This window comes from Antechinus flavipes, chromosome 1, assembly GCF_016432865.1.
Source record: "Antechinus flavipes isolate AdamAnt ecotype Samford, QLD, Australia chromosome 1, AdamAnt_v2, whole genome shotgun sequence".
In the NCBI taxonomy this organism is placed as follows: Eukaryota; Metazoa; Chordata; class Mammalia; order Dasyuromorphia; family Dasyuridae; genus Antechinus; species Antechinus flavipes.
In genome coordinates, this window is record NC_067398.1 from 484,456,904 (window position 1) to 484,470,908 (window position 14,005).

The 14,005-nt window shown below is 33.4% G+C and overlaps 1 protein-coding gene across 1 annotated transcript in view; it reads left to right on the plus strand.

Annotated features, from left to right (window-relative positions):
- The first annotated feature begins 1,725 nt into the window (after positions 1-1,725).
- DSC1 (desmocollin 1) overlaps positions 1,726-14,005 on the plus strand; it is a 39,768-nt gene continuing 27,488 nt past the window's right edge. The window contains exons 1-6 of the mRNA XM_051970299.1: positions 1,726-2,178; positions 4,483-4,567; positions 7,074-7,276; positions 8,561-8,680; positions 9,638-9,793; positions 12,351-12,492. Coding sequence (XP_051826259.1) covers positions 2,116-2,178; positions 4,483-4,567; positions 7,074-7,276; positions 8,561-8,680; positions 9,638-9,793; positions 12,351-12,492 — 769 coding nt within the window. The 5' untranslated portion in view covers positions 1,726-2,115. The remainder of the gene's footprint in view (positions 2,179-4,482; positions 4,568-7,073; positions 7,277-8,560; positions 8,681-9,637; positions 9,794-12,350; positions 12,493-14,005) is intronic.

A 14,005-nucleotide genomic window follows, 5' to 3' on the forward strand; every position in this document is an offset into this window, starting at 1 on the left:
AAATTTTGCATAATTTATATGCAAACCCTCAAAAAAATCACAAATTTGCTATAATCTTTCCTAGAATTACTGAAACAATTGCACAAAAATTAATCATGATTTTTTAAATGAAAATAACTCTAAAAGAAAGAATAGAAAAAAAAATAAGGGAGAATTCTAAAAGAAAATAAGATAATTAAACTGGAGTAGCAGTCTCAATGAAAATTAGATAGGAAGAGAAAGCAAGTAAAAGATGCTAAAAAGAGAAGTAAAAAAACTGTATACATAGTAGAAAATAGAAGTAAATAGAAGAAAATATATCTTCCATCAAAACCAATTGTTTTGCAAAATAAATTGAGACAATCTAAGAATTATTATAATACCTAAAAACTTCTATCATTAAAAAAAGATTAGGGACCAAAAAAAACCCCAAAAACTTCTGGGCAAACTAGAAAACAGTTTTAAATTTGTTTAGATTTATCAAGCCAGGCATAACAGATATCTTTTTTTCCTGTTCTGCTTTGTACTTATAAATGTTGGTTTTTATAAAATTTATAATAAAAGGGAGGAAGAACTTAAAAGGATAAAGTAGAGAGGCACTGATGAAGTAAATCCCCACATGATAAAAATAAAAGATCCATTAAAATTTCTTTAGAGAGAAAGCCGAGATATAGTATGTAAATTAAGTACCTCTTATTTATAGTGTTTTCTTAATTAGATTATAAAGTCCTCGAAGACAAGGGCCATGGTCATATTCTTCCTCTGTATGTCTCACAGTGTCTACTCAATAAATCAATGCTGATTTCTCCAGGGGAAGAGCATTTGACAATTTGAAACAATTATTTCTCTTACATCAGCTTTCTGTTTCTGGGATGAAAAATAGATATTGTTGAGTTCAGACAAGTGTTTAATGTCAGGAAGTCAAAGTTTTGCATCAATGTTTTATATCAGATACTTGACTTAATGAGATCTTTTGTTTCACTTCCCACTAACTGGGTTCTAAGTGGTATAATCATAGAGAAGACTGGATTGAATATCAGGACATTTAGGTTCTAGATTGAATATTGATGTATATAACCATGACTATCTATATCTTTTAACTTTTAACTTCCCTTATACTGCAGTGATTTTATCAAATTGCTTATATTTCTTCCAGTGCTAAAATGTTATGATTTGAAAACAATGGAGTGTTTTCAGAGTTCTTTACCATTTTATAAGAAACTCTCTCAAGCAATGTTCAAGAAAAACAATTCTTCCAAAGGAAAAAAAAAAAACTAAGAAAACAGAGGGTACTCCCAGTTTCTACCTGATCATTCTTAACACAGACTACTGATTTAATGATTTCTTAGATTCCCTTAGAGTTTTAGGCTAAAATCTTATGCAGCATTCTAAATGGAAGGGAAGAATATTGGAGACTAAACATAGAGCTAAACTACTTCAGCCTAGACGACTTCTTCTCTTCCAGAACAACAATGCTGTATATGACAAGGCAACACCTAAATGCTTTAGATGAAGAGATAACAGACTGGTGAGAAGGTGATTGCACATCTGTTTATGTCCCTTGATTTGCCAATGGCAATGGGAAGTGGGGGAAGGGAGCAAGAAAGAACGATTTTAACTTGACTTCCTTGCATGATCCATGTCTCTTTGCCTGGGGCAGAGCAGGTTAATAAGGCCAAGGAGGAGGAGAAGGGGTGGGAGAAGGGATGGGTAATAACTGGCAAGGGACTTCATACCATCAATCTGGGGGGGTAAGGAGGAGGAGAGAGGGCTGAAGATCAAGGGAGTTCCCTTCTGCTTCTTGTCTATGTAGCAAGTGCAGAAGTTTTGAAAGGTGCTGCAAGGAGGAGCCATTAGCTGGTTTTTGGGGTGATTTGGTACCCCACCCTCTACATTTGAGGGAAAATCCCTTGGCAATAAGGGGTAGACAGATTTGGGAGGGGAAAGAAAGAGAAGAAGAGAAAAGAAAAGTCATCCTCCTGCTCCTCCTCCTTCTGTCCTTCCTCACTTCTCTCCTGACTCTCAGCTAGTGCAGAGGAGGCAACATATTCCTCCAGCCAGGGCCCTGCAGCTGGGGTACCTGCTTGCCCTGATTCATCTTGTTGCTGCCTTCTTTGACCATTGGGAGCTCTTCTGATGGCACCAACTCCTGGCAGCACCCTGAGGAGCATCCTCTGCTGGCATCTCTTCTCTCTTCTGGTGAGTAAGAGTCAAGGGATTAGCGAGGGCAACAAGCGTATCAGCAGCCTCTTCCTATCCCCAGTCCTGCAGATCTGGAGGGTGTGAAGGCAGAGGGAAAGGGAAATGATGGACCATGGGGATTAATGTAGGGAGGTTGCTCCTTTGGAGCCCTAAACAAGGGGATGAGGGAGGTGGGACGCCCAATAGATCGGCTTCCAAGACATCCTGCTCCAGGGAAATTCCTTGCTCTCCTACCAGCAGAGTTATTTATTTTTCCTAGAAAAGTGAGTGCAATACAATTATTCGGCAGGCACACGCCCCTGTAGCACGAGCCCTGTCAAATTGTAAAACTATTTGGGGATTGGAAGAGGCTGCTTTGGCTACTGATCATCAAAGGAATCTTGGGGACGGAATGCGTGCGCTCAGATAAGCAAGCAGAAAAAGCGCAGAAATGAGTAGCTGAGGCTCCTCCACCAAAGACAATGCTATCTAAACTTTTTTTGTGTCATGGACTTTGATAGTCTTGTGAAGTCTGTGGGCACCCTTTAAGAATAATGTTTTCAAATGCACAAGATATGGAGGAAGTAAACTATATTATTAAAAAGTTATGATTCTAGTTTTTTAAAGTTTATGAGTTCCAAATAAAGACCCTCTATTGTAAAAAAAAAAAGAAGTGTAAAAAATCCAGGAAAAGAGCTAGTGCTCTAGGTCCAATGCAGAGATTTCTCCTGAGAGCTTTGGCTTAAAAAAAAAAAAAAAGCAAAGTGGAAGATAAGGATGGTTGGAAGAGATGTGGGGACTACTTTGCCAAACGGGACTGGCTTTACCGAGATTTTAGTGAGTGCACCTGTGTGTATATTTGCTCTTTCTTTTTAAAAGGTGCTGTACCTCTCTCCCACTATATTGAATTCTTTCCTTTATTTATTTTTTATGGGGCTGCTCTTCTTTCATAATCACTAATCCACCAAAGAAACACAAGGTATGGGGGATGGACTTGCTCGGTAAAGTGTCTTCCTGCAAATACATTAATTTTACCCTTGTTGATGATTCAGTTGACCCACTTTAGCTCTAATGATGGCCTAAAAATGACCTCTGAACAGGAACATGACTGCTTGGGTGATGTCAAGAACGAGCAAAAGTGTTGGAGAATTCTCTTCTAGGAGGAGTATATTCTCTTTTCTCTTTATTTTATTCTCTTTCCATATCACTTTTATTTTCCACCCTACTGTCATCAATACAGTATAGGGATGCAAGGAATCTTATCTATGACACATTTGTTTCACTTCCTGACACCTGCTTCTTTTCTTTATATTTTTTGGCCCCTGCTTAAACTTGTAGGCATCAACAGTACATCTTGGTTTTATTTGTAATGCTTTATAGAATTGTCTAGGCAGAAAGAAAAGAGATTGAGAATGAATGCAACATCCATTTATGCACACTTGTGAATACATAAAATGCATGAAATTTAGCCAATTTTCTTTAAAAATTATTTATAAAGATTCCCTGTCCCAAATATCTAAGAATCGAGACCAGGATGACATTACTATGTATTTAGAATACTATTTATATATAAAAAAAAGTTTTCTTAGAATCATAGGACTAAATTAATCCTAAGAAATCATTGTAGACTATTCCTTGACTCGAGGAAAGGAGACTTACACACTTAAATAGATGGAAATATATCCTGTGTTTAAAGATATCCATGATGGGAGAAATACCAAATGTGGCTTCCCCCCCTTTCCTTACTGCTTTGGGTAATTTCAGCTTCACTTGAGGGTTTTCACAAAATCTCAATATAGTTTAATGTATTCATGAGGTTTTGTTCTCTCCTTCTAGTCAAAATTAGTTCCAAGAAGAAAAAAAGTAATTGCTAAAAAAAAGGGACAGGAATCCTTACCTTAACAAAAAGAATTACTCCAAAGAAATGTCTTTTCACCAAAGAATTATAAGAAAAAATGATACATTATTCTTTGACATTCCAACTTTGCTGTGAAAATTTTTATATAACAAATTGCAAAGTGACCCTTGCAGAATAGTAAATATACAAGCACATACCCATACACATGCACATAACACTATAAAGTAGTCTTCAAGGGAAAACAAACCAATAAAAAGCAAAATTTGAACTCTGGTCCTCTTCCTGACTTCAGGGTTGATGCTCTATTCACTGCACCACCTAGCTGCTCCCAAAGGAATTCATTCTTAAAGACTCAAACTGTGATTGTAATAAGAAATTAACATTTCTTACAACGTACAAGTAACATGCAAAATGCTAGAATGATATGTAATTCCCCTTAACAGATTTTTTTTTCCCCTTTGTAGGTCCTGTGTTTCTTTTGTGATGCTTGTAAGAAAGTTGCTCTTAAAGTCCCCTCTCATCTTCCCGCTGACACACTTGTAGGCAGAGGTGAGAAAATGTCCAAAGACTCTCAAAGTTGTAATTTTCTACATTTTGCTTAAGGCTTTTCTAAGATCTGGAATGAAAGCCAGGTAGTAACTGTTCTCTGTAAAACTGGACCTATACCGATGCACAGACTTTCTGTTTTGTTGAAGTGGTTAGGGAGTGGTTAGAGATATCTGAAATCCCAGAATGAGCTTTCTTTCTTTTCATATGAGAGAAAAGAGAGAACACATCAAATTAATTCAGATCTGCAAATCTTTTAAAATACTTTCTATATGCAATTCATTAAGGTTAGCTCTAAATATGCAAAAAAAGAAATGAAATATTGTGCCTGCCCTCAAGGAGCTAATCTACTTCCAACATTCCTAAATTATGGTTCTCTAAATCACTAAATATTGATAGAAAATACCAAGAATCCAAAATGCAACAACCACAATAAATTTTACTCACAGACCAACAAAACCAAATCCACCTTTGTATTATCCTAAGTGCATGTGAGCTATGTGAGCTATTGTTCTCATCACAATAACCAATGTTCTACTGGTTTATGAGGTAGATGTATCTCATATTTTGTAGTTAAGATTCATAGAATCATAAATTTACAGTGGGAAGGGAATACAGAAGTCTTGATGTCCAACCCTTTAAAATTACAGATGAGGAAACTGAGACCCAGAAAAGTTAGTTTACCCAACATCATAGAAGAAATATACAGCAAACCCATGATTTGAACCCAGGTCCTCTGACTCCAAATCCAACATTCTACTATATTACTTCATTTAAATTCCTCATTGATCTTTATTCTTTATTCAGTCCACATTTATATGCATTCTCTTGAAATAAGCATATTGTTATATAATTTTAATTATTTTAGTAATAAAAAACTTATTTTAGTGCCCTATAGATTTAGCATATTAGGTAGTATACAGTGATTCAATTAAGAATATTACAAGGAAGTTTTCAGTCTTTTAAAAAGAATACATTGCAGATTTCATAATGGTATGGAAAGTTAGCTTTTGTCATATTATTGAGGAAATGCATGTCATTTACTTTTGCATAATCAACTTTTACTCATTTTTTCAATCACACTTTCTAATCTAGTTGTTATAGAGCTAAAGCTATCAAAAATATCTCCCAAATTCTTATTAATGCTATACAGTGGACTGACTTCATTTGAGTTTTGCACTGGAGAGAGAGCTGGAGCTCCAGTTAGCAGATTTGGGCTGTTCAGATCTTGACTGTGATTTCTTCGTCAATCAATCAATGGATTACCCTTGGACAAGTTTCCACATTTCTGGGCCTTGATTTCTTTATATGTAAAATTAGATTGGACTAGAAAACTTTAGATGTTCCTTCCCATTCGAAATATATGAATCTGTATCCCTATGAATGTATAATATAGATTTTAAAATTCAAAGGATAAATGATATAAATACATATAAATCCCTATATTGTCATAAGAAAAATGAAATTGTACAAATATGAATTCTGTTTGAAAAAAGTGAAGATTGGTACTCCTTTTTATGAAAACTTAGCATTTTATAAACATGGAGCTATATTTTTACTTCTCATATGGGAAGAAAATTATCTTATTGAAAGCAAAAAGTTTATAACTGCTTGAAAAATGTCTTTTGTATAAAAGGTTGGAATCCAAATCAATATCTAAAAGAGATTTTGCTTGAAAAAGAAGATACATGCAATTTAATGAGTATAGTCAATAAAGTTGAAGGGAGAAAAATTATATGCCCTATTGAGAGACAGGTAATTGTGTTTTTGTAAGCCTCACACAGAGTTTTGCACATAGTAGGTGCCACTTAATAAATGCTCATTGTTTTGCTTATAGCTTCTCCAAATGCTATTTAAAAAAAATTCAACATTTTTATGAATAGATTTTTAGCATCAAGTAACTTAATATCAATCATAGAAGAATGTGATCTGTCAAGTTAGAAACAGATTTTAAAGTCAGAAGTAATTCTATCTTTTATGTACTTATATTCATCTCCATTAGTCAAAACAAAACAAAAATCTGGGCTCCAGAAGGAAAAGACTGATAAATATTTATTGGCAGCATATTTTTTGATAATCTAGCTAAAGTGAATTATATGTACTAGGTTGAATTATCATGCAATTATGACACGAAATCAATGCAAGATATTACTTCCTAATCTTTGCTGGCATTAGCTTAGTTATTAACACTTTTATTGAAATTATTGTATATGACCTTTGTATTTATTTACTTATGTAACATATTTCTTAAGTATAATATAAATTTCTTATTGGCAGGACCTTCTTTTTTCTCCTTAATATTCTTGACTTGTAGCACAGTATCTTGCAGATAGTAGGCATTTAGTAAATATTAGTGGAATGGAATTGAATTCAAGAGACACTTATAACTCAAATATCACTAGGTTCATCCCTATCCTCATCATGCTGTAACAAGCAGTTGTTATTCCTGTAAAACATGTTCTCTTTTTGTTTGCATCTTTCAAATCTCTGTCAAATTTCTTCCATGTAGTTAATCTAGAGGAGTGTCTCAAATCGGCTGACCTCATCCATTCCAGCGATCCTGATTTCAGAATTCTGGAAGATGGTTCAGTATATACAACAAAGAGCATTGGGTTGTCATCTGAGAAAAGGACCTTTGCTATATTGCTCTCACACTCTCAGAAAAAGGATCAAAAAAAGATAGAGATTGAATTGTTAGCACCAGAAAAGAAGGTACAATAGATAAAAACTTGAAGTATTTTTGCTAACTGTCTTGAATATTTAAAACAAACATACCACACTTTGCTGTTTAGGTGAAAGTTCAATATGAACATTTTGATTTATCAGAAAAGTAAGTAAGTAGTTACAGCATAAAATGAAAAGGATTTATAATAAAAAATATTTTTAAAGTGGTATGCCTAGTTCATTTTAAATACAATAATGTAAATACAATACACACATACACACAAAATCTTTTAAGCTTTGCAGAAAGCTTTCTTTGTATTCCCAGGAGATTAGTATTGTGAGAATCATTACCTCTATTTTAAAAATGTGGAAATTGTGGCTCTAAGAAATAATGTAACTTACCTATGATCACATAATTAGTGATTTGAACTCGGGTTTCCTGACTTCAAGTTTGTGCTCTCTCAGCTATATCACATTGCCTGATTTAATTTGTAAGAATTCAAATTACACACTTTTCAGAATATATTTGTATATATGTATACGCGTATGTGTGTGAAGCAGGGGTGGGGAATCTTTTATTCTGCTAAGGGCCATTTAGATATTTATAACATCAACAAGCCATGTAAAATTATAAAAAATTCAAGCAGTGAGAGATTGTTATAGCTAGCTTTTAGTTCATTATCACCTTTGGTTGCCTTGACAGAGTCAGACCAAATGATGTCAGCCTGAGGGCTGGACGTTATCCACCTCTGGCATAAAGGAAAGCATTCCTATAGTAAAAAGTTTTGGCATATGAATGTGTATGTTAATACATGGCATCCCCCAAACCCTAAGATATTTTTAAGTATTAAAACTTTTAAGACTCCTTGTGTATGCACAGACACACACACACACACACACACACACACACACACACACAACAGTGTCTAGTACTATATCACTTCAAATTATAGTGTTTTTTTATTGTCTCCCAATGAATCATTTAATTCATGGATTTCCCACAGCTGTACAGAATTTTCTTTATGACTGACCAATAAGTTTCTGATTCATCAAGTGTAGGGGTGACCTAGGGTGAGATCAGGGTTGGATATAAGAATTGGGGGGAAGGTGCAGAAGTAGGAAGTGGGGAAGAATTGAAAGTCTCAGTTTGAGCTTTTCTCTATTTGTGTGCATTTATGCATGTCACACAATATATATCTTCTCAACTCAAACATAATATGATTATTTTATGTTATGTGATGACTTTTTAAATTTTACTCTAAATTTATAACTGTGAAATTTTATTTTATATGTTTATAATCTATGATTTTTTTTGCCTTCTACATGATTCAGAAACCCATGAAAAGACATGCAAAAGACAGAGCTCTTAAAAGAACGAAAAGAAGATGGGCTCCAATTCCATGTTCAATAATGGAAAATTCATTAGGTCCATTTCCACAACAAATTCAACAGGTAAGGGCTCTTAAAGTTTTATTTTACTTGAAGAAGTCTTATTTTAACTCAGCTGAATTATATAATATGACAAATATAATGCATTATTATAAAAGGAGTGAAAAAAGACATCTATATTAAATATTTAGTACTTAGCATTATGCTATTTATTGAGGGAGACAAATTTTTAAAAAATCAAGTCACTCCCTCAAGGAGCTCATATTCTATTTGGGAGAGAAAACACATTAAAAAATTCATCCTGTAGATTGGACAGAAAGGCCTACAAATCCTAAAGGTGTAGTGATGAAATGAGTGGTAAGATCCAGAAAACCCAAAGTTGTATCAGTAGGTTAGATGGCAATCCCCGGGTCTGGAATGTGTAGAGGCTGGAGGATGATAAAGCCTAGAAAATCTCAGGAGGCAGTAGTACAGAAGATTCCAAGTTGATCTTAAAATGATTGTAAGGTAACTTATCTGTCTTAACATAGGGACTAGAATTGGTGAGATAAACCTTAAAAGAATGAATGACTTGAGAAGTGAATATAGACATAGATAGCTTGGTACATGGCAGACAACTCTGTCTGGGTTTTGAAAAACTGGAACGCACTGTGAGGTAGTGGAAGAAATAATAACCTGGGAGTCAGGTGATGGAGTTCAAAGTGGGTTCTACTCCCTTTATGTATAACCTTGGGGCAAACACTTAAATTCCCTTTGACATGAGTTTATATTATAAAATAAGGTGTGAAAGGCAAACAAGATCATGTTGACAGGAGTCTTCTTGAAGCTATAAGTTTCTAAAAAATGATTCTGTGGTTCTTAACTATACTATGTTTGAGGAGAGTTGGAACTGGGTGAGAGAGCTTACAAAGGGAAGAAAGGAGTGTGGTCAGAAAAAGCCCCAAATTCCAAGACATTTGGACATTTAGCCTTATATTATGATCCTAATTTTATATAATATTTTTCTTGTTAATTTTCTAGATCCAATCTGATTCTGCACAAAACTACACCATCTATTATTCTATAAGTGGACCTGGAGTAGACAAGGAGCCCTTCAATTTGTTCTACATTGATAGAGACACTGGGGATATCTTTTGTACACGTGCTGTAGACCGTGAAACATATGACAGTTTTCAGGTACAATCCTGAATTAGTTACACTGAATTATTTGCTGTTTCAGGACTTCAGTGCTTCATATTTAGAAATAATAACATTTAAAGACTTTTATTTGTTATATTTTACTGTGTCAAATATTTTACTCCTTTGAATATATTTCGTAGGAAAATATCACCAAGTTGCTCATTATTGTAGGTGAAGAAAATAAGGGAGTAAGCATTTTCCTGTTTTGTAATCATTATTAAACACTTTTTGAAACTTTGAGCCTAGACCTGTATCAGTTTTGAAACACATTTAAAAAGATGTCTTCTAATTGGTAAAAAATCCCAAGAAATATTTCCAAAAGAAAAATTAAGCAGAATAATTTCATTTTTTTGTTCGTTAAAAGTTTCCAGCAGCAATCATAAAATTTTTAATAAATTTGATATTTCAATCATTTCATATAAAAAGAAGAGAGTAGAAGTTATGGTTTAATAACACCATCCGATCTGCAAACATCACATAGTTTTTATCACAAAATTTTTCCTGAGGATAAAATGAGAAATATCCCAAAAGTTTCATAAATATCATGAAGTCATATCTTGCTTCAATATAATACCAAACCAAATACTGCTAGATTGTGCTCCCTGTGCTTCTCCTACTTTTATATTTAGGGTGATACAAAGCACAGGAGAAATATAAGCAATTCTAATTGGGTTTAAGTATTTACCTATAAACAATTAAAATCCCCTAAGTGTATATCATTGGAAGAAGAGACCCCATTGTAAAAATTCTAATAACTGTTTTCCTTGTAAATGTGTGTGACATTATAGAATGTGGTTGACTTTAACAAGTGGCAGAACAGAGTAACAGATTTGAGATATGATTATATATTTAAAAAGAGGGTCGCTGGTAATAGGATTTAGATTTTGGACAACTATTTAAAATAGGAAAAATGAGTTTGGCCAGAGATAAAATATACCTAATAAGGACTGATTTTTAAAAAATGAATTTGCTAGGTTCTTACAAAATTACAAAAAATGAAAAATGGAAAGAGAAAACTATATGTATCCACCGAGGTCTATCTAGAAAGTAACTATTATATGAGAAGAATGGAGGTAAAGATGCTCAGTATGGCTAAAGGAAAGGAGAGGAGTCAGTAATAAAATACATAGCTGAGACATCCTAATACAAATGCATAAAGTAAACTAAACCAGAAAACCTAATTAAAATACTTAATGACAGGAGTCATCCTGTTACTTGAATACAATGCTAGAATGGTAAGTCTTATTTAAAAGAATGAAAAGAAGTAATAGAAGAATAACAATACATATTAAGAAGATATATTCATGTAATACAATTCAGGAACCATATGAAGAATTGTAGTAGAGCCTATTAAGATCAAGATAAATGGAAGAAGAAACCAGAAATATTGTCTTATGGCAAAATTACAGATTACCTGAACAAAAGGGCTGTGTGTGTGTGTGTGTGTGTGTGTGTGTGTGAATATGCACACGTGTCTGGAGAGAGAGAGAGAAAGAGAGAGAGAGAGAGAGAGAGAAAGAGAGAGAGAGAGAGAGAGAGAGAGAGAGAGAGAGAGAGAGAGAGAGAGAGAGAGAGAGAGAGAGAGAGAAAGAAGACATATAAAGAATAGCACAACCTTGGCACAGAGACATGGTGGAGTAATGATGGAGAATTTCTGTTCTAAACAGCTGTTGTTGCTCAGCAAAAGAAGCTCAGGGAGAATAATTTATTAGCTTGCCATCATAATAATTTCATCCTTCAAAATAAAGATGAAACAACAAAGAAAATGACTAGTCTAGACCTGATTATGCCCCCAAAGAAAGCTATTGCTACTGAAATTGAAATGATAATAACCTTGGAGGAAAATCTTTATTATATTTATTTTAGAATTTGTGATGGAGAGGAAAGCCAGACATAGACTTAACTAAATTTTAGAGAATAAATTTCAATGTCTTTTCAAAAAGCATTTATTAATTCTTACTATGTGCTATGGATACAAAGATATGTAAAAAGCCTCCATGTTTTTAAGGTGGTCACATTAAAAAAGGTGACGGTGGAAAATGTGCAAGCAAAAGGATAAATTAGAGATGATCTCACAGTGAAATCACTATCATTAAAGCAGGTGGGATTTTAGATGAGACTTGAAGGAAGGAATAAAAATTAGAGTTGGAGATGATCAGGGAGAGAATTTCTGGTAGGATGGACCATGAGTGAAAATGGCAAAGAGTCAGGAATTAAGTGTTTTGTGAGAGGAACAATAAATCAGCATGAGTTCCTTAAAAGGTTAAGTAGGGTGTTTTGATTTAAAATTCTATGAAAAAAGCAAACTTGGAAAGGGTAAAAAGCCCTCATAAATGAAACTCAGAAGACATATTGATAAGGAGGAAAAAAGAGGAATTAATTGAAGAGAACAATTTGAATACATCTTGGTCACAGTATTAATCATTTGGTACTATATATTTTGTATTTTCATGCCATGATTAAAAGGAATTGCTGTTTTCTTAATTCTCATTCATGATTTTTTATGATATATACTATATTAAGAAATTTCTGAAGGCTCCTTTCCATGTTGCAGATAACTGGTTATGCAACAACACCAGATGGTTACTCAACAGATCTGCCACTCCTACTTGTGATCAAAGTTGAAGATGACAATGATAATGCCCCCTATTTTGAAGATATGATTACCTTTAATGTGCTTGAAAATTGCAGAGTGGGTAAGTACAAAATTATAACAAAAATATTGTAGTGAGTATTAAATTTAACACATTAACAGTTTTTCCAAAATTAATTTTTATTATAATTAAGTCATATTTAAAATTTAAAATTGCTACTATTACATTGTGAGTTTCTAAAAAGTTAATATTCAATATTAAATCATATCTAAATTTAAATGATAGTAATAGAATACGACTGCAATGTTTTGTTAAGATTATGTAGTTAGATTGGTCAGTTTTAATTTACCCAAAGCTTTTAAAATAGAGATATTCCATTTGTGCTCATTTGATCTTCTTGTACACTCTGACACTCTCTCAGTATGAAAGAATCACCTCAGGCCTTATACAGAGGAGATATTATAAGTCTAGGAAATGGAAAGGAGAATTTTCCTATAGAAAAAAAATGGATATAATATTGAGATAGATTCAGGAAATGTATGAATAATTCACATACTAAGTTTTTTTTCTTTTCATGTTTTTTTAGTTGAATAGGAATTTTTAAGGGCAGAAATTGTCAATTAAAAAAATCTTAATACCCCTAGAGACAAATATCTTTAAAAATAAGGAATACAGTAAATGTGAGCTAATACTGAGTGAATGAAATGACAGTCACAATAACCAGAAACAGGCATGATAATTTTCGTCTTTCATTTATTCAATAAATATTTATTGAATGGAATTTTGTGTAGATCAGAAATAGTTGAATGGCAATTGATTATTCCCTTTTTATCTTGGAAAAGATGCCAAAAATATGTGGATTAAGTGTATTTTCAAACATTTCCCATGTTCAATAGACTCACTTGTATTTAACAGCTATTTTGCAGTATTTTTTCCAAGTTACATTTACTATAACTAATTACTATTTCCAAAACAGTCATACTTTAATGTCGCATGGTATAGATATGATCCCTAAATTCTGAAGGAATGGACAGAAAAATACAAGCTTTGGTTGATTCTTCCAAGCTTAAAAGGCTTTAACTTTGGTTCCCTATGATACATAGTGTCTCCTTTCAAAAACAAAAACAGAAACAACAGAGAAAGAACCACAAAAACACCTCAGGTAGTGACTGGAGTGCTGAATTTGGGGACAAGAAGTCCTAAATTCATTTCCCATCCATAGGCAAATCACAAAACCTCTCTGAACTTCAGCTTCTGAGTAATAATAGTTATGGTACCCATCTCATAGGACTTTTCTTAGGGTTTAAATGATATGATGTATATAAAGTGCTTTGTAAATTCTAAAATGCTATTAAAATTGAGGAAATAATTGTAATCCTACCTTACATTTTCATCTCCTTTTGTTTAGAGTATTATAATGGCCTTCAAATGATGTCTATGTATCCACTCTCTCTCTTCTATCCTCCATCTTCTACACAGGTCTTGAATTTATAATGTAATGGTTCAAATTTGACCATGTTATTTTCATGCTGAATAATCTTTAATTGCCTCTTGAATAAAAAAGAAATTCTTCTTTGGGGCATTTAAAGTCCCTCACAATATATCAGCAATTAAA